This window comes from Aptenodytes forsteri, unplaced genomic scaffold (assembly GCF_000699145.1).
Source record: "Aptenodytes forsteri isolate BGI_AS27 unplaced genomic scaffold, ASM69914v1 Scaffold336, whole genome shotgun sequence".
Classification (NCBI taxonomy): Eukaryota; Metazoa; Chordata; class Aves; order Sphenisciformes; family Spheniscidae; genus Aptenodytes; species Aptenodytes forsteri.
The window spans coordinates 5,897,649-5,918,736 of record NW_008794911.1 but is presented as its reverse complement, the minus strand read 5'-3'; the positions used below and the strand labels follow the sequence as shown (position 1 = coordinate 5,918,736).

The 21,088-nt window shown below is 37.1% G+C and overlaps 1 protein-coding gene across 1 annotated transcript in view; it reads left to right on the top strand.

Moving 5' to 3' along the window:
• Positions 1–21,088, top strand: part of MALRD1 (MAM and LDL receptor class A domain containing 1) — a 306,398-nt gene that overhangs the window by 41,145 nt on the left and 244,165 nt on the right. The window contains exons 10-14 of the mRNA XM_019470989.1: positions 4,610–4,756; positions 7,920–8,029; positions 13,060–13,227; positions 14,252–14,372; positions 17,454–17,600. Of these exons, the coding sequence (XP_019326534.1) occupies positions 4,610–4,756; positions 7,920–8,029; positions 13,060–13,227; positions 14,252–14,372; positions 17,454–17,600 (693 nt within the window). The remainder of the gene's footprint in view (positions 1–4,609; positions 4,757–7,919; positions 8,030–13,059; positions 13,228–14,251; positions 14,373–17,453; positions 17,601–21,088) is intronic.

Genomic DNA, 21,088 nt, shown 5'->3' with positions numbered 1-21,088 from the left:
CTTCTTGTGCACCTCCAGCCTTCTCAGTCGGTAGAGCATGGGAAGCTGAAAAGTCCTTGGCTAGTGTAAGCATTACCTAGCAACAACTAAAACATCGGTGCGTTATCAACTTTGTTCTCATCCTAAATCCAAAACACTGTACCAGCTACTAGGAAGGAAATTAACTCTATCCCTGCCGAAACCAGGACATCCCTGAAACCTTCTACAGCAGATGAACACATATGCAAATCCTTTTATTGCCATTCAACTTTAAAGTAGAAAGAGTATTTTTTAGTCTGAAACATTTGTTTTACTACACATTTATGTGTTTCCTGTGACACATTAATTGTCTGAAATTGTCAATATCTGTCCATCAATCTTGTATGTACATGTGGAGAAAAAGAAGCTGCACCCATATTATTTTCACAGACTTCTTCATTGCTTATGAACACTGTGTAGCATTGCCTTTATGTTTCACCAGAACAGCTGACTCAAAGTAAGCATACCCTCTGCAGACCCAGGGTCAACATGAGATTCTCTTAACGCCACCAGTCTCTTAACCCTAAGAAAAGTAACTGAGTAGTTTCAGAAGGAGATGAGGGCATCTCACCTAAGGGACTAGGGTGTTATGAGCGATCTGTCTAATGACTTATGACATACAGAAGTTCAGGCTAGATGACCTATGGCCATCTGTGATCTTTCTGCATGAATCCTTTAACAAATTCTAGATAAATAAATCTAATCACAAACTGGTAGGGAATGTGCACGGATAGTCAGTAAGAAGGTATATGCGTAACCTTCCCTTTCCCAAAATGACATTAAATATTAGCCAGAAGTAACAAAATATTAATGGCAAAGTAATCACACAGAGGTGCTTTGGTCGCTGATCATACAGACAGTTTATACCCCAAATTCCATAGGAGATTGGGTGCTGCCACACTGAGCAAGGGTAGCAGCCCTCCTCATTCAATACTACTAGTCAGGGAAACACCAACCTGATGGAGAGACAAGCTGTGTGTCCCCAGTTGTGTTCATTTGATTGAGCTGCCAGAGTAGGATTGAAAAGCTTCATCCAGCTGCCGGCTAGCAAAGTTGAAGCAATGTTAATTGGCTGGTAACCCAGCCTAGCTAACAGGACTGCTTTGTTTTTCCCCCAGGAGGATCAAGAGGAGCTGGGATAGGTAGAGAAGCTAGTCAAAGAAAAAACATTTCCATTTAACCTCCTAGTGCTCTTGGAATATGTGCTTTGTTTCCTGTTTCTTTTTTAAAAAAAATGTGGAAAAATGGTTCGTATTAATTGAAAAATCTTTGCAGTGTATTTTATGGCTTTAGTAAGCTCCGTTTATTTCTTGAAATTCAAGAAGATGTGTTTGGGGAACACTTTTTTTCTCCTAGTTACATCCTGGAGTCATTGTTTTTGCAGAACTGGTGTAATAATTTACTCCTTGACTAATTGAGATATACTGATATACCCACATAAAAAAAAACCCAAAAATATTTTTCAAATTTGGCTTGTTATTAAAATGAATGCAGGTTCTTGTTTCCTTTCTAATTTCCTTTCTGTTTTGCTGAATTATAAATAGATGAATGTCCAAAAATGCGATTTAACTTGTTTCACTTTCAGAATGTAGAAAATCTTTCTGCAGTTTGATTCCAGTGAAATCTTCCCAGTGAAATAAAAAAACATAAGCTCTGATGGTAAGAGGTGCAGTAGGAAAGGACATAATATACCAGAAATATGCTTTATGTCTGTTTAACTTACATAACTGCAGTATGACTCCTCAAAAAATATAGGTTGTGCAGTTACTTATTTTCCAACTATGGATAGTGAAATATTCCCTGTAATCAATTCAAAATCAAATAAAAATGTAGAAAAAGGCTGTGAAGAATAAAAATTGTACACTGTTTTGATGGGAAAGAAGAATTTCTCAAAGTTTATTAATGTTTGAGCAATGAAAAAATACACTGAGAAACTGTTTCACTTGGATTTGGGTTTCAGCCAAAGCACAGAACTTTTTTTTCAAGCTTGATTAAATATTTACAAACACCCCTTAAGTTTTTAGAATTAAGTAGGGATAAAATTTAAGTCAAACTCTTAACTCAGACAATTGGGTTTCACTCACTTTTATAGCTGTTCCCTAACATATTAATACTTTTAAAAATGAAGTATTACTTCCAGAAACTACATATGGTGGAACACTTGGGGTTGGTAAGTGACTCTGGCCCAGTGTGTCTGCATGACTGGATGTTTGTATAGAGCTCATCATTTTAAATTACAGGTGCAATGAAAAAAAAAAATAGTAGCATCTAAAACGTGGTCAACATTACCACATTTAGTGAACTGGAGACACATTTTTTTATTCCCCATCCCCCTCCCCCCCCAAAAAAAAGCCCAAAAGCACACCACCAACCACCATGAATGTTCTTCCTACTTTTATAATTGTGTTCAGACTTGAATAAAGTTTGAAAAATGACGGGGCAAAATAATTTGATTTGGAATTGTGTCTTTTTCTGTGTGCATGTCTTTTTTCTTTTTTTTCCCCCACTGCTTGTATATTCAACCTAAAAGATGATGTTCATACATTTCCTTTTAAATCCATAGTGTTAGAAAAAATTTTACTAATGGCTGCCAATGTAAGAAATGACGATTTCACCAGACTTCTCTCTTCCTGTTGACCATCAGGGGCGGTGATGGGCTCTGTCTTGATCATAGCCTTGCTGTTTTGCCAATTCTTTTAGTACACGATTTCCAAATGTAGCTTCAACAATCAGCTTTTTACTATAAGCCAGTGAAAATCCCCAAGCCTGTTATAGAACCACATTAAATGACAACAGATCTGGTGTCATCAGCACATGAAAGATGTTGTTCTTGATATTGCAATAACAACTCTTCTTGTGGCCCTAAGTACCTCTAGTTAAAAGAAAATAATAATTAAAAAAAAATTCCATGCTAAATACCTTATTGAGCTGTAAAATATTAATCATTGGTACCATCTTGATTTCTCTTTCATTTTTAAACCATTATTTTAACTTTGGCCTGGCATTTTCCTTCCAGGAACAGGTTTTTGTTTGCTTAGTATACAACAGAGTAAGTTCTTTGTGTCTACATGGTCATTTATTGATGTCTTTTTGGATATTACTATGCAGCCACTGCAATCAGCTTCTTACGCAGAAGACCTTTCGCAGGGTTTAGGGAGGCCAGAAGAAAGAGATGTTTAAGCGAAGAATGTTTGCTTTTTTGTGTCACATCAGTTCTCTCAAGACTACTTAGCTACGGAAAGCACAATGCCTAGACATAGTATTAATTACTGTACAGCAAAACAGCGTAATCTTGGATATAAATTTGCACATTCTACCTTAATATATTAGCAATTGAAGTCTAATTAACAAGGTACCTTGTCAAAAGCATGAAAATTCTGTAATTAAATAAGTTAACCAAGTTTCATGTTTAAGTAATATACTGCACTAAACAGAAAAACATGCTCCATGGAATTTTAATGTATATAGTGAATCCAGATAAGAGACATTGATATTTGTGATTTATTTCGTACCTTAAGTTTTAACTGCTCAAATAACCTCTTTATACCAGGAAGACCTTTACTATGTAGCTTTACTGCCATGGTGTTTCAACAAAAATGCATTTCATTTTGGTTTTGTACAATCTGAAAACTGGAGTAATATGTATAATCATGTCTGAGGATGATATGTTAGGATAAATGTGCCATGAAGTCTGGAAAGTGCAAGTATAGTACAAAAGCAATTTTTACAATTGCAATAAGTGACCCAAAGAGTTAAGTGTAGCACTTTGTGATGCTGTTCTGGACTAGGAAAGAAATCTCTTAGATTACACAATTTTCTAATCAAAATAATTAATTTTGCTCAAGAAATGAAAGAGTGTGCGAGATTGTTATACAGTTTAAGTTGGTCTAACCCATACCAACTGAGAAAATGGTCTTTTACTTTTCAATAAAAATTTCTAGGAGACCTAAATAATTCATAAATTTAAAACTCAATTTCAAAAATAAATTAAGTGGAGCCTTAATTCATCTTTACTTTCAGTGTATTTAAAGCACTATATACATTTAATTTTTTCCCATACATTCATAATTAACTTTCCAGTAAAATTCATATTTTAAAAATATATAATATTATTTTCATAATCTATCAGCAACCTACGTACAGGTCTCATCTTCAATACGATATAGTTAAAGTGGAGCCTTAATTCATCTTTACTTTCAGTGTATTTAAAGCACTATATACATTTAATTTTTTCCCATACATTCATAATTAACTTTCCAGTAAAATTCATATTTTAAAAATATATAATATTATTTTCATAATCTATCAGCAACCTACGTACAGGTCTCATCTTCAATACGATATAGTTATTCTCTTATAGGTGCCTTCCTTCATGGATCTGAGTTTGATTAAGAAGAGAAGGGCCTGCCTGATCTGTTACCTGTATTCTCAAACTTTTTGTCCATCTGAATAATCTGGATTTCAGTGAAACATACCAGTGCTTCTTTAAGACTCTTTGTACATCCAAATACAAAATAGTCATAGTTCTGGCATTAAACTGTTGCAGTAAATTCAACATAATGATCTCTTATTGTTGTTGTTCTTACAACAGCTAATTACACTATATGTGATTTTGAGACTGACCTCTGTGGATGGAAGCCACTAAGCATAGGTGATGCTGACTGGAACATAATGAAAGAACAGGCTCCTCTTGACAGGAGACTCGCTGGCAGAGGCCATACAACTAATACTGGTCATGGTGAGATTTCTTTTATTATTATTACTTTCTTCCTTCTGTGATATTTGTACTTGTAAATGGTGACAGACTGATAACAAAAAATGATTTGAAATGGATGCTACATAGTATGTATATAACATAGGTAATGTTACAGAAAGCTAGTCTGTTGGGGATGCTCTCTCTTAGATGTGATTTGGTTACTATGCCTTTGTAACCTTCATTTTTTGCTAGGGCAATCAATGAGGTGTGAGACTTGATCCAGCCTTCAGTTTTTTGAGATACTGACCTTTGAACTGACATAGCTAACTTTGTTCACACATATCATAAGCATCTTTGTACCCAATATCCACACAAAAAGCTAGTCTGTTGGGGATGCTCTCTCTTAGATGTGATTTGGTTACTATGCCTTTGTAACCTTCATTTTTTGCTAGGGCAATCAATGAGGTGTGAGACTTGATCCAGCCTTCAGTTTTTTGAGATACTGACCTTTGAACTGACATAGCTAACTTTGTTCACACATATCATAAGCATCTTTGTACCCAATATTCACACAGGGGCCATTCTTGAAAATATTATTTAGACAAAATATCACTGTAGCTTTTTGTAGAGTGCAGGTAAATCAATGTTTTGTCTGGGAAAAATAGAGTGAGTGTAATATCCTTTGAGCAGTTGTTCTTTCAACCCATAGTTGCTATACAATGCATTCAGCTGGAAAAAGTTTATTCCAGTAGAGGGTTGTTTTAAAGTATTTTTCCAAAATGAAAATGTTATTACAGCATACTGCATAAAACTAAAACTGCCTAGCATGTTGTCATTGTCAAATAATATTGGGAAATATTATGTTACTTTAATTTTATTAAAATGTATCTATTACACTGATTCCAGTGGAGATTAGATTACTTTAAAATCTGGGTTACAGTCCAATACCCCTTTAAGTTAAATTTTTTTAACGAGGTATATCATTTTACAGCCAGACCTCTACACTTCTCTCCCATTGTTCATGTTAAAGGAATGTGAAATATAAAGTATTCCACCTTGAGCATTCAAAGGTAGAGGAATTCCAGGATTAAAATTTGCCTGAGCAAACCCTAGTGGGTTGCAAGTATGTGTGTGAATGCTATATAGTAACTCTAACTGCACAATCATATGCCTTTTTTTCCGTTGGTCCCCAAGTGATGAAGTGCACCAAAGTTGCTATTCACTTTCTTAGCAGCTCTCTGGAGTAGCACTGGATCTGCATTACTGCATTGTCTGCAAACTTTACTGTGTCACAGCTTCTGAACTCTCACAGCTCCAGAGAACGGCACTGATATGCCTGTGTCTTTCCTATGTGGGTTATTCTAGGTGCTGGTGAGATCTGAGGTGTAATGTGGTCATAATGAAAGCTGCTGGTAGAAATATCTGCTCTGCAGCCTAGCAGCACGTTAAATTAGCCCATACAGAACTGTGTGCCTCTGCACTTAAGCTGCTTTGATACCTGAATCATTACAAGTTAGGTTCACATCTTTATATGTTGCTGCAGGTTGAAGCCTCAAGCAGATCTTGAGGTTACCATGCAGCACCTCTCAAGCCCAGTAATGATACATTCCCCATATATGTTAGTGCAAAGGTCTTTCTGAGGTGGTTTTCTACCCATCTATCACTGTGCCTGCTACAGCCACATCGCAGCTTTAGAATTAGGCTTCCAGAATTTGAGCAAGTTTTTGCCAACATTAAATCAAGGTCCTTCAGGTTGCAACAGTTGCTTGTGATACCACAGAGTGTTCGTCTTTCTTCTCTCCTGGGGAGGGCAGCAGCAAATTTTCATTAATGAAGATCTTAACAAGGCTACTGTAGAGCCTCAGCTGCAAATTAAAAGAGGATCCTTTGAAGTACCCTTGCATTCCAATGAGGGGAGCTTCCCTTGCGCTGCCGAGCGCTGCACGCCTGTTTGTACAAGGAGCTGTAACGGTCACCTCTTTGTGCCAGCCTTGCTAAAGCGATGCGATTATTCACATGGGGCTGGACTTAACCTTCTGCTTCATTATGTATCCATGGGAAATAAATGGCTAAGGAGTATGACTGTGGCAGCACAATAGCCGATTTTCCAAGATGTAAGGCAATATGTGTAATATCAATGCGCAAAAAAGACTGGGCCTTTAGTGTTGTTTTGCATAGACTTTCATGAAAAAGTCTCAGTATTCAGCGAAGGCAGCACTGACAGCATTCAAAATATGCTGCTTTACGGCCCCTTGAAGATGTTTATCCTTCCCTACCTTTGTCTGAAGCACATCTGCTGTAGTTCAAATCCAAAGCCAGTTTGTTTGCCAGAGTTCAGATTAGATCTTTAATTAAGCTTTCAACGCCACTAGCACAGACAACAATGTCAAGTCTGTGGACCCCATGAGAAAATATAGCTTATTCCATTGGCTCCCATGGTCTGCAACATTGTCAGCATGCTTAAAACGGGCTGGGCTGCACTGAGAGTGAATACTGTACCCTTAAGGAAATTAATTTTTGTTCTGAATTCTGTTTGAAACATTATTTAAGCTAATTAAAATGTGTCCTTTAGGGATCCCAGCTGAGGTCTATGCTGTTTGATCTTCAGGGTGCTCTGTGTTGCAGCTCCTGCGATCCTTTTGCTCTCCCCAGCCTGTGTGGAGAGCAGAAGGGCACCCTGCGAAGGTGATGGGAAGTGATTGCAGTGTTTGGAGGATGGCAGTCTTAAGTTTTTTGCCTGAAGAGGGCAGATAAAAAAATACATCCAGTGGGTCTGCACAGTAAAGTCCTCACAGAAGCAACATCTGTTCAGAGCCTTTACAGGGCTCTGTATTTACTTCCTCAGGTTTAAGTGCTTGCAGGCACCATGACAGGGTAGTCTTAGCAATGGCTGCCCAAATACCCTTTTTTCCTTCTCCCTCTTTCCTCATCTTTGGACTCAGTCATGTTAATTTTACTGCAGAGGAAAGAGGCAGGAGCATTTAGCAATTCTATTTTGTCTTCGCCTATATAGACACTGGTTGTCGCAGCCTGTTACAAGACCCTCCTTGTTATCCAGAGCCTGAACTGGCGGCAAAGCTGTTTCATTTGTTTACATTTATGAATAAGCTTTAAGTGTTTCACGGAGCACAGTATCCTCTCTGAGGTAGCTATTTGCCATTGGAGCATGACATATTTCTCATACTTCTTCGATTTTTGTTTACAGGAGCATTCATTTACTTCAGTGGATCACATCAGATGAAGACAAAGATGGCCATGTCTCATCTGGGGAGCCCTTTCCTTGTCAAGTTGTCCCGTGGGCTTTCCTGCTGTCAGGTAACAGTTTGATATTAACTATCCCCACCTTTGTAAGCTATCACTCACCTGATGTGCAGATCTGGTATTCTTCATGTAAGTGTTGCTGCTGAAAAATTGGCTCCGTTTCAATACCAGTGGAAGGCGTTACAGACTACTTCTTTGGGAGGAGGGAGATGTAGCAGGCTTTTTACTGCTTTGCTGCCAAATTTTTGTATCTGATTATTATCCTTTCTAAAGCATCTACCAGGTGACTCAGATTTAAGGCTATGCTTCAGGTTTTTGTATGCTGTGACAAACCTAACTGGACAACAATATCAGGGCCATATCAACTCACAGTCAAAGCAGCCTGCCTTTTGAGCAAAAGCTGACAAAGAGTCACACTGTCGTCTGTAGACAGGAAAGACTCACACATCCAATGTCCCGTAACAGGAGACCCGTGCTTTGAAGTCGCTATATAGATTAACTATGTTGGTGTGACCAGAGAGAACTAGCTACCATGCTCCAGACACATACTAAATTTAAATTGATGGTTTAAGGAGGATGCTTTTTAAGCTGATCAGTGCACTACTTGAGAGTTAACCTTGAAATACCTTTTTCGTCAAATGTCTTGTGGCTCTGCAGAGGAATGCAAAAGCAACCAGCCAGGATGGCGGTTGATTTGAGAAACTAGAAAGCTACCTGGAAAAAATGCATCAGGAGGGGTGAAAAATAGAAAAGTCTTAGATGAAAAATGAAAATACAGTTTTATAATTAGACTGTTGGAATTTTCACCAAAATATGTATTTTTAAAACAGAACTTGAAGAAATATATTAAATATTTGTTTATCCTTTCAGCCACTGAATAAAGTGAATAGATGTTGTACAGTTTTATAAGTTTTTTCTTTTTTTTCTGAGATTTTTTTTGTTTTCTGTTCCATAACTGTTCAAAGATTATGCCATACTGGGGAGAATCTAAGTTGTGTAGTTGTTTTGTTGTTGTGTTTTTTCTCCTACTGCATAATGCCTCCTGATTTAAGAAGTCACAGAGAAGAAAAGGAAAAGATAGGGAAAGCTAGCCAAAATAATTTTATTGTGTTCAGTGGCAAAAAGAGGCTTTAGAGAAACAAAATAAAACTTGGACTTGTTGCTTAATTTTTCAGACTCAATGTAGAACAGAAACTGTAATTTCACTTAGGAAAACTTTTTTCAAAAATAAAAATGTCAGAAAACAATGCGTGGAGGAACTGCACTTGGCCCAACAAATAGCAGAACTTTATTCCAGCAGAACCTAGGCTTCTTAGGTTTTTTCTAGTGTAAGGGACATGAAACAAGTGTTGGCTTAGATAAACCTGTTTTACTTGAGACTGTGGCTGACTCGGACTATGCACATCAATGAGTTACCAGATCTCAGCTGAATAGTTGCAACTTGCAGCTGAGGAGTAGAAGCCTCTTAAACAATTTAAGAACAGCACCTTGCTGTCATTTAATGCACTCTCTCAGTTCTTAATCTTCACATGGCTTCTTAGTGTTGTAAAGAATCAGAAATGAAATGGATGCAGAATGAAATAAAGGAGGAGACTGCTGCAGGGAACACAGAAGGCCTCGCAGCATCCCATCGGAGCCCTGAGTGTTGCATTACTCCTGGGACACCAACAGCCTTTGTATGCACAGTGCATTTGTTCAGGCAGTTTCATATCTCTTTTGTAGGCTTTGATACTGAGTAGATGATAAGCACCTTTCACGTTCAGATTAATTTATCTTAGAACCCCTTAAGGCAAACTGGGCAGAACTGGTATGTGAATCAATGAATCATTCTGGTTAGATCTATTGCAGAGTTTGGTCTGTGTTCAAAATAAATACAAATGCAGTGGGGATGCACATACATTTCTCCAGTTCAAAGTCAGAAAAGAAACCAATTTTAATTTTGAGTATGCACATATTGAATGTATTTAAAGTTCCCAGATTCAACAAAAACTAGGGCAAGTTCTCACCCAGCTATACGTGTCTGAAAAGAGAGTGTTTTTGAAGACTGGAAGCCTGGCTTTCTGCCACATTTTCCCTGCAGACTTTTATTTCTGGGAAAGAGCAAGGAGTGGGGGTAGCTCATTAGGATGTGTATTGGTGTGTTATGCTCTCTGTGTATAAATGTGAGATGTTGCCTTCTGTTGGATGTCCCACTGAGAGGATAAAAGGATCTACATAAAGAGATCTATGTTTATTAATAGCTTTACAAGTTCTTTGGCTCCAGTTGTTTAAAAAAAAAAAAAAAAGAAAGAAAATTGGAGTTGAGGGATAACAGTTTTATATTGTGCCTTACTGGCTAACTGAAGCTTAGAAGTAACTTCTTTTTCTCCAGTTGTTTAGCTGAGTCTTTCTGTAAGAAAGTCAGCTTTCTGTCAGCTAAGAAACATCTTCATTTAGCTCAAGTTTTTGGAGTTGTAGAAGCAAGTTTCTAGTCCTAGATCTCTGTTTATGGCTTTTTAACGGACAGGGTAGTCATTGTAAAGTAGAACATGTAGACATAGAGAAGGAGGGTAATTTTATTTCTTATGTAATGAAAATGCAAATTTGTTTGAAAAGCTGTTTTATAAACATAAACCTTACATCTAGATTGTTTAGGATATAGTTCTTCAGACAGCTCATTTTGAAAAGTGTTTGTATACCTGCTGCTTTGTATTCCTTAAGCTTTCTGGTGGGGGAAAAACGTTACATGGAAGTATTTCAATCTATTAATAAGTCTTGATGTTATTTTATATAATACATGAGTTTCACGAGTAGGGAAAAAAGAAACACTATGGGCAATTGAGAGACCAAGTCCACCAGCCATGAAGCCAGAAGATATTAAAAAGTAACAGTGTGTTGTAACAAGAGTATCTCCACCAGTAAACACTGATCTACCTTGTACTCTACACAGTATGTATACTACACAAGCAAAAATAAAGTCTCCCTTCATACATAGCAGATGTTGTGTCTTTGGTGTATTTGCCAATTTTATGGATTAAATTCAAGGCCAGAAGTGAAAGGTAGCGAATCCACATGCATGATAATTTTCAGATTATTAGTCAATGATCTGAATCAAATTCATCAATCCTGTTCTTCAACTTCCTTGGCACACTAAGGGCCTACAGCTTTAACAGAGATGCAAATGTGATAATTTATTGAAGACAAGACTCCTGTCAGAGTCTGGTTTCTCTTAAACTACTACTTCTCCTAAAAAAGAAAACTGTCAGAGTCTGGTTTCTCTTAAACTACCACTTCTCCTAAAAAAGAAAAAAAAGAAAGAAAGAAAAAAAGAAAAAAAGATCTCTTGGGGACAAACAAGGAGGAGAGGTGTGGAAGGGGACATTGCTGTGGACACAGCTGGAGACGTACCCATGGAAGGAGGTGGTCCATGCTGAGGAGGTATGGCTCTGAGAGGACTGCAGCTGTGGGTGACCCATGCTGGGACAGGGACAGCCCTAAGGAACTGTGGCCTGTCAAAGCCCTGAGCTAAAGCAGGGGAAGAAAAGTAAGAAGCAATGAGCAGAGGAGGGGAAAATGTAGGGAGCACCAGAAGGAAACCATTACTCACATGCCCAACCTCCTGCTCCACCAGTTCCCTCGCCAAAGGAATTGGGCCAGACTGAGAGTAAACTGCAGCAAAAGTTAGGGAAATTAAAACTAGGAAAGGGGCAGGCTAAGTGTTTGACTTAAACTGGCCTGGGGAAAGGAGAGGAAAAGTGTTTGCTCAAGTTTGTGTTTGTTTGTTTTCTTTTTTCTCAGTAGCCCAACCAGTGATTAGAAATTTGTGTTAATTCACAACAAATAAAATTAAGTAATAATTACATCACTACCCTAAGGCTATTTTGCCTGTTACAGTCCCTAATACAATGCTTTTCCACACCTGGTACAGCCTATTGTGTCAGCTGTCTTGCTCAAATAAAAGACTTTAATTGTCTCACGTCTAGCTGAAAGCTGGCTAACACACGCATCCATGTTTGTCCTGAGGCTAAAGATGGGTTTTCTCATATTTGTTATTGTCTTGCAAAAAAAATACATAAGTATCATTTGGCTATTAGCCCCAAATGGTCTGTATTCTTTAACGCTGTTTAAAAGTTGATATAACATGAAAAAATAAAAGGAAACTTTCTCTCTGTAGTGTGATGATCCAAGGTTCACAGTGTAAGATCATATGAAGATGGGCAGAGAACTGGGTGGGAAGAGCTATTTTTACAGCTCTTGTTTTACCTTCATGAAAATCCAAGTATTATCAAGGTTTTTGCAGGGAAGCAAAGATTCTGCAGTTGAAGGAGTTTTATTCCTTCACTATGTGAAGAAGCAGGAAGGACTCAGGGGGAAGGAAAAAAAAAATTAGTCTTTGAAAATCTTATTTCTTCCCTGCAGTTCCCAGCTGAATTTTTGCCTGTGTAGTATTTTTTTTAAAAAAAAAAGCATTAGGTTTACTCTGTATTGCAGGGGAGGCATAGTGAACTGGGGTTCTCACTGTTTTCTCATCTTTTCTGCTTGGCAAGCAGTTTTTTGTAGCCTCCTCCACTTACAATTGTCTTTTTTTCTTCCCATATATTGGTCAATCCACTTGTTTTAAGAGATCAACAGATTATTTTAAACATCTGTCTTGATAATTTTCATTTGTGTTGATTGTGGAAATAGATCATAAGGTTTCTTTCATATAAGTACCTCAACTGTTGCACTTCTGAGATTAACATACTTATGAAGCTGTCCTATATTCAGCATTTGTGAAGAAAAATAATCTTTGAGAAGTTTGTAAGCCCTTACTAAGCTAAAAAGAATTAAGGGAGGTCATATTAGTCAGTCTGCATCAATTGATAGATACAATTTAAAAGTAAGTTTTAAAATTAAGCTTTACTTTTAATTATGGTTTTATCTTTAGACATAATACTGCTCCTCAACACGTCATAGTTTCATACATCTCTTTCTTTTCTGCCAAGGTTGTGTTTAGACCTGTCATGTCATTCTGTGTTATAATGTACGTACATGAGTTGGTACTGAATTTATTGCAGATTGATGATATAGTTTTTAAAGTGTTTCATCAAAAACTCTTTCTACAGGTAAGATTTTGGTACCGGTTATCTCAAGATTCCCAGCTTTCTGTTTTTAAGAGAACTGCATTGGATGGAAGTTTGGAAAAATTGTGTGACATTTCAGGACTGTCTGAGATGCAGTGGACAAAAGTGAATATACCTGTCAAAGGTGCAGCTGAGAACTTACCTTTTCAGGTAATCAGAAATTACATTTACATTGTTTTCAAAAACTTACTTTAATTTGGCCTTTAGAATCAATTTACTTTTATAAGGAAATATAAAAAGAGAATTTCTATTCTTTAATGCGCATATAAAAAAAAAAATCCATTCAGCTCTTTCAATAGATGTAGCTATTAAAGAACATCATCATTGTTTCAGTATTGTATGCTTTAGAATCACCTTTTTGTAATAAAAATCAAGTAGCAATAGTGCAGTAGTTTTTAAAAAATGAACTTGCTATAAAAACTGCTGATCAGAGTGAGGGCCTAATTATGTTGGTAAAGGCAGGAGAAGTGCAGATACTTCAATTTGAGGCACTGATCACAGAAACAATTAGCAGTTTTCGAGTGTAATTTTATTTTTACACAATCTCGGGCTGCTACACTTTACTAAAACTGAAAGGAACTCTGTTAGGGGAATCAACAATTCAAGTATAAGGATTCAGAAAATCAAAATTCCAGTTTTGGTTTCTTCATTTTATGTCTCATCTATAAAATGGTCTAAAAGAAAGGGCACTCAATTCTCATTATTGGTAAGTTATGACTGAACTTTATAAATACATCCTTACAATCCCTACGTTTACTGTACCACATGTTGTTGACTTCAGCAGGTATAGTATAGATGAACGCAGTTAAATGGAGTTGTAAACCATCACATTTGGTAAGCCTGAATAGCTCATTTGAAAACATGTATAACTTTTAATGGTTCCAGCAGGAAGAAAATCCATTCAAGTAGCGATGGCTTTTACCAGTTTAGATTGAAGCAAGGTCATCTGGGTTGCATAACTTTCCATAAGTAAAGGTAGTTATGGCTTTGATAGTTGAGGAGTAAATTTCTGACTTTGATCAAATCTCAATCATAGCTTTTGCTGGCTGGTATTCAGAGTTGGTTGTAGGAGGTATTTACTTCCTGTGCAGATGTCGTAAATTATAAAGGAATATATATATGTCTTTTTATCATGTCACCTTTAATGAGCTAACTTATTTATTTGTCTTTGCAGATTATTTTACGAGCTACTATTCTAACAACAAATGCTACTGTTGCTGTTGATGACATCAGTATAACAGAGGAATGTGGAGTTGTGAATAAATCACTTCCAGGTGTCAGCCAAGAAAGTGAAGGCAAGTTCCGTGGTTTTCAGTACATCTTCCCCAATGTCTGTTATGTATAACTGTGATTCAACTGACAGCTTCAAGATACCTTTAAGAAAGTAGGGGATAATCTGAGGAAAAAGTCCATATGCTGTAATCAATCATCTATAACGAAGGCTCTCATCCTGTGTTACACACTAACTGCTGTAAGTAGTTTGCACTAGTTCTGCGAAGTGAGCTGTGGTGGGAATTTCCAGATACCACTTACTATGTAGTACATGCCCACATTCACACTTGGATGCAGAGACAGAAGCAAAGCATCTTATATCTTCCACTGGAGAGCAAATTCCACTGCATTATCTTTAGGGCAAGAGGGTTCTCCCATCATTAGTAAGTGCCCACCAAACTTGCCTGTGTACTCACGCTGTAATCTTGAAGTGCCAACAGATGGAAATATAAAATAATGTAACCTTCTGTCAGACTGCTGCTTCTGGTCCTCTTGACTGTTAATGACTCCTTTTCTAAAATGGTATGGGCACAGACGCAGTCAGTGGTAATGCTGATGGGTTATACCCAGCAGATATCTGAATTTCTTCTTTATTGGAAAATTTAAAGGCATAATAGAAAACTTCAGTGTTGTGCTTGTAAGGTTTCTCTGATTCCTATATACAGTCTGATTGATGGTAGCTAGGTATTTGAAGAAACATTAATTTGCTTTAATTATTTTCCCTACAGCTCCCGCATTTATCCATCAGTCACAAAGATGTTATTTTTAGAAGGGAGTGCTTTCTACAAAAAGCTCTGTCTGGATAGCAGTATGAGTATCTAAAAAAGCTAAGTTAAACAAAAAAGATGAAATCAGAGTGAGGGCCTAATTATGTTGGTAGAGGCAGGAGAAGTGCAGATACTTCAATTTGAGGCACTGATCACAGAAACAATTAGCAGTTTTCGAGTGTAATTTTATTTTTACACAATCTCAGGCTGCTACACTTTACTAAAACTTAGAAAGGAACTGTTAGGGGAATCAACAATTCAAGTATAAGGATTCAGAAAATCAAAATTCCAGTTTTGGTTTCTTCATTTTATGTCTCATCTATAAAATGGTCTAAAAGAAAGGGCACTCAATTCTCATTATTGGTAAGTTATGACTGAACTTTATAAATACATCCTTACAATCCCTACGTTTACTGTACCACATGTTGTTGACTTCAGCAGGTATAGTATAGATGAACGCAGTTAAATGGAGTTGTAAACCATCACATTTGGTAAGCCTGAATAGCTCATTTGAAAACATGTATAACTTTTAATGGTTCCAGCAGGAAGAAAATCCATTCAAGTAGCGATGGCTTTTACCAGTTTAGATTGAAGCAAGGTCATCTGGGTTGCATAACTTTCCATAAGTAAAGGTAGTTATGGCTTTGATAGTTGAGGAGTAAATTTCTGACTTTGATCAAATCTCAATCATAGCTTTTGCTGGCTGGTATTCAGAGTTGGTTGTAGGAGGTATTTACTTCCTGTGCAGATGTCGTAAATTATAAAGGAATATATATATGTCTTTTTATCATGTCACCTTTAATGAGCTAACTTATTTATTTGTCTTTGCAGATTATTTTACGAGCTACTATTCTAACAACAAATGCTACTGTTGCTGTTGATGACATCAGTATAACAGAGGAATGTGGAGTTGTGAATAAATCACTTCCAGGTGTCAGCCAAGAAAGTGAAGGCAAGTTCCGTGGTTTTCAGTACATCTTCCCCAATGTCTGTTATGTATAACTGTGATTCAACTGACAGCTTCAAGATACCTTTAAGAAAGTAGGGGATAATCTGAGGAAAAAGTCCATATGCTGTAATCAATCATCTATAACGAAGGCTCTCATCCTGTGTTACACACTAACTGCTGTAAGTAGTTTGCACTAGTTCTGCGAAGTGAGCTGTGGTGGGAATTTCCAGATACCACTTACTATGTAGTACATGCCCACATTCACACTTGGATGCAGAGACAGAAGCAAAGCATCTTATATCTTCCACTGGAGAGCAAATTCCACTGCATTATCTTTAGGGCAAGAGGGTTCTCCCATCATTAGTAAGTGCCCACCAAACTTGCCTGTGTACTCACGCTGTAATCTTGAAGTGCCAACAGATGGAAATATAAAATAATGTAACCTTCTGTCAGACTGCTGCTTCTGGTCCTCTTGACTGTTAATGACTCCTTTTCTAAAATGGTATGGGCACAGACGCAGTCAGTGGTAATGCTGATGGGTTATACCCAGCAGATATCTGAATTTCTTCTTTATTGGAAAATTTAAAGGCATAATAGAAAACTTCAGTGTTGTGCTTGTAAGGTTTCTCTGATTCCTATATACAGTCTGATTGATGGTAGCTAGGTATTTGAAGAAACATTAATTTGCTTTAATTATTTTCCCTACAGCTCCCGCATTTATCCATCAGTCACAAAGATGTTATTTTTAGAAGGGAGTGCTTTCTACAAAAAGCTCTGTCTGGATAGCAGTATGAGTATCTAAAAAAGCTAAGTTAAACAAAAAAGATGAAAAGCTGCATGTCATTCCTCTCACTTGCTCTCTTTCCAGAAATCTACTGAAGTAAAACCAGTAGTCCTCAGCTTTTTGTTTCCCCATTCATTTAAATTTGGAGTGTTTTCTAATGTGTAGATTGAGGTGCAAGCTAGTATAGGTGCAACATCAAACTTTTGGCTTCTTGGAACTTTCATTGTGAGCTGGATGCAGAGAAACCACCACTACAGCAGAAAGCTTTTGTGAAGGACCTGCTCCCGACTGTGGGGTACACAGCAGGCTGCTGTACACAGCACCTTGCCTCTGAACTGGAGCCTGTCCGTGTAACTTTAAGGTGTTTTTGATAATTTTTCACAAAAAAGTTTGAATATTGTGGAGAATAATATATAGTTTAAGAGCATCAGACATTAATATCAGCTGTGTTTCTTATCAGTTGTGATATAACCTAGCTCACTTCATAGGTGATGTTATGTTCCTTATGCTGAGCACATTACTATATTCAAAGATGATAAAAAGCACTTCTGGAATTTTATATATGTGTGTGTTTTTACTTATATTTTCTTTTCTGATTTTTAAGGGGAAACAGAATTTACAGATGTTAATTCTTCATCTTTGTACTGTCCACCGGGACTTTTTTCATGTGGGGATGGACAATGTATTTCATCTGACAAATTTTGTGATTTTACACCTGACTGTTCAAATAGCCGTGATGAAGCCAAGTGCCGTAAGTGAAAATTTAAAAATTGAGGTTGTTAGGCTCCTGTGACTATGTTTGTTTGTCCTGTTTGCCAGGCTTTCATGACTTCATAAATGTTGTAATTTAATTAAAAGTAAAAGCTCTTGAGAAATAGTTACTTCATTTTGATTCTATTCTGAATTTTCCCCCTTTTATTTTCTGTAGCAACTACTTCCCTCTTAGCATTAAAACCAGAAAAAAGGTCTTTGATTAATTATTTAGTAGAAAGTGTTGCTTAAAATACAGTATTTTATTTTATAACTCTTAAGATGCTAAATATCAGGTACAGTGTTATACTGAATAAAATCTTAATCTGTAAGATATTGGAAGCTGATTCAGGAAGCCGTTGTAAAATAAACCAAACAGAACTTGTGCACACACTTAGCACACGTGCTCTCACACAAACAAAATTACGCTAAAAAAAGTGAGGAAAATATGTTACACTTGTACAAATTTGGAAATTCTGTGGCACCCCTGTGTGAGATGCCTCTTCTTAAAGGGTAGATGGTCCTGCAATTAGACCTGAGAAACAGTGAGATAGGAAACATGAAAAATGCAGTGGTCACAGATGTGCATTCGAATTGTACGTTTTGCATACTTAATTTTGACGTGAAGATACCACAGCTGGACTGGTAAATAAAGCATCTGTGCACAGACATGGTCACAGATATAATTTAGGCTGTGTCAACATTTTCTGTTTGGATGTGCTGTGACTCCTGTCTGGGCAACATGCCTGGGTTTTCTCTGCATGGAAACTAACACGTGGGAAAGTAGAGGGGGGTGATATGTCTCAGAATCCCTCTCCACTGTACAGTCAGAAGGGAGCTTGGAAATGTTTCAGGGCCTCTAATATGTAGCTTCAAAAGTCTTTTTGATTCATTCAGTTACCTGCTCTGCATAAGAAATCATGGCTATACTTTCCATCTTTGAAATTTAGTCTCTTGCTTTTGCATTGAACTATCAACTATGTTATAAAAGTCGTGATGCATTTTCAAAGGGAGTTGCCATGAGCAATATTTAGTACAGTTTTGTTTTTTTTTTTAAATAGAGCATGATGGTTTCTAGCATTCCCACAAATGACAGAAATATTGTAGATAAGATCCTTGTAGTATTTTCTGACTGTGCTGTGTTATGCATCACAAAGCATAAACCTCTTCACAGGTGCTAATACAATCCAAAATCCATGCTTATACTTGTTATTAGGAAATTTGAGAGGTGTTGCTCAGATAAACAAAAATCTATTTGACTTTTAGCAGATAAAAGAAAAAATGACAGCTTCTATTTGTATTCATGCAATTTCTCTACAGTTTTAGTATCCAATCTTTCTTGGCTAGAGCACTGGTGTCCATTGTTTTTGTTGTTTAGAAAGATTTCTATCCAAAATATACAAAGCTTGAAGTTAGGAAACTGCATGCTGTTTTATTAGGTAACTGTTTGATTAGCTAAAACCAGAAATAACTATTAAATGTTCACTAGGCAGATTATCTTTCCTCTTGTGGGCCAGAGTGAAGATGGGGAAAAAAATTCTGCTGTTACGGTAGAATAGTTGAGTTTGGAAGGGATCTCTGAAGATCATCCAGTTAAAACCCCCTGCTCAAAGCAGGGTCCACCGGAGCAGGATGCCCAGGACCTTACACAGTTTGGTTCTGAATATCTCTGAGGGTGGAGATCATGCAGCTGCTCATGGCCACCTGTTCCAGTGTTTGATCACTCTTACACTACAGGTGCCTATTGCTTCTGCTCATTTCACTGGGCACAACTGAGAAGAGTTTTTACTTCTTTACTCCCTCCCTGCCCATGTTACTCATATTAAAACTCTTATTACACTCTATTGCTTTTTGATTTACTTCATGTTTTTTGTACTTTTCTTTAAAATGTGCTTACACATGCTATGTATTATTGGGTTATGATAGTCTGGATTGCTTTCCCATTACCCTTCTTATCTCGTGTACTGGGATTTTGTTCTCTGACCAAATAACAACACTTGCAAATCAATAGTTTAATTAAAAACATTCTAAATCAATTTAGTTGCATGCAACATCTCTTTCACTGCTTTGGGATAGCAGTTAACTGGTAGCTTTTAATCAAGAAAACTAAAATCTACTGTTTTCACTTCAAATATGATCATTTATATTTCAAAACACCCTTCCTTTTAGCTATTCAGCCTGTGTTTCCATTTCAACACTATACCTCAAAGTGAAGACAAATGTCCAGTTAGGTGTTAAACCAGTCCTAGACTATCCTTAATCACAAGCTTCCTATATGGCAACTGATTTTCTCTTTCTTTTTTCTATATTTATATGACTGAAGGAACATTTATTATACCCAAGTCTCACTTGCCCAGATGATACATTAACAATGCCATGCTAAAGGTTAAACTATGGAGCTGTTATAAGTATATTTATGGTGATCTTTGCTCTAAATATATTGCTTACTTATAGATCGTTGTTGTACTGCTGAGTTGGCTCAGTGTGTGCTAGCACTGAGGCTTGTAACGTGGGAAGCAGAATGTAAGTACACAAATGTTTTTGTAAGTAGTTCGGCAAGTTGACTGTTTCCAAGCAATAAACTTGCCTTTCACCACGTTAGTCTGGTAGTCTACAGCACTAGAATAGCTCTTATAATTCTCCTCAAATGGTATTTCACCATCTTTGTGCTTATGTAGTGTACCATTACTTTCTACATTTTGTTATGTATATTCTTGCAATTAGATGCAAGCGTTTCATTTTTCTCAGTCACTTTTCCTAATTTCTCAGCTTGGCTAAGCACAGATGTTTTGTTGACTTCACCACTTACAACTACATTGTTTCTTTCATCAATATTAACATTTTTTCCATGATGTTCCATCTGCTGGTGATTGTATGCTCCTTAACCTTGTTAATGTAAGTTTTTCCTCTTGGTATGAGAACCAGGCAAGGATATTACATGGGCTTAAAATATCTTTTGAAATATTTTTCATTTAAATCTTTTTATCTTAAATTCCAGCAAGATGATTCCCTTAGATGCTTGGGTCCACCAAGTCCACTGAACAAGCAGGGTCTCCATGTAATTTTCTCGTCTCGCACCATCAACCCTTGAGTCATATCTTGATTTTCATTACCTCTCAAATGAGTTCTTCTTTCTGTCAGGACTGGAAGAATTCAGTTGAAGATGTCCACTTCTCGGACTGTCTTTCTTGCAAGTTCCCAGTTCTTACAAGAAACTATCTTTCTTACTTCTCTTCGTATATTTTGTGGTTTAACCTGGCAGGCAGCTAAACACCACACAGCCATTCGCTCACTCCCCCCCGTCCCCAGTGGGATGGGGGAGAGAATGGGAAAAAAAAAGTAAAATTTGTGGGTTGAGATAAAGACAGTTTAATAGGACAGAAAAGGAAGGGAAAACAATAATAACAATGATAAAAGAATATACAAAACAAATGATGCACAATGCAATTGCTCACCACCTGCTGACCGATGCCCAGCCAGTTCCCAAGC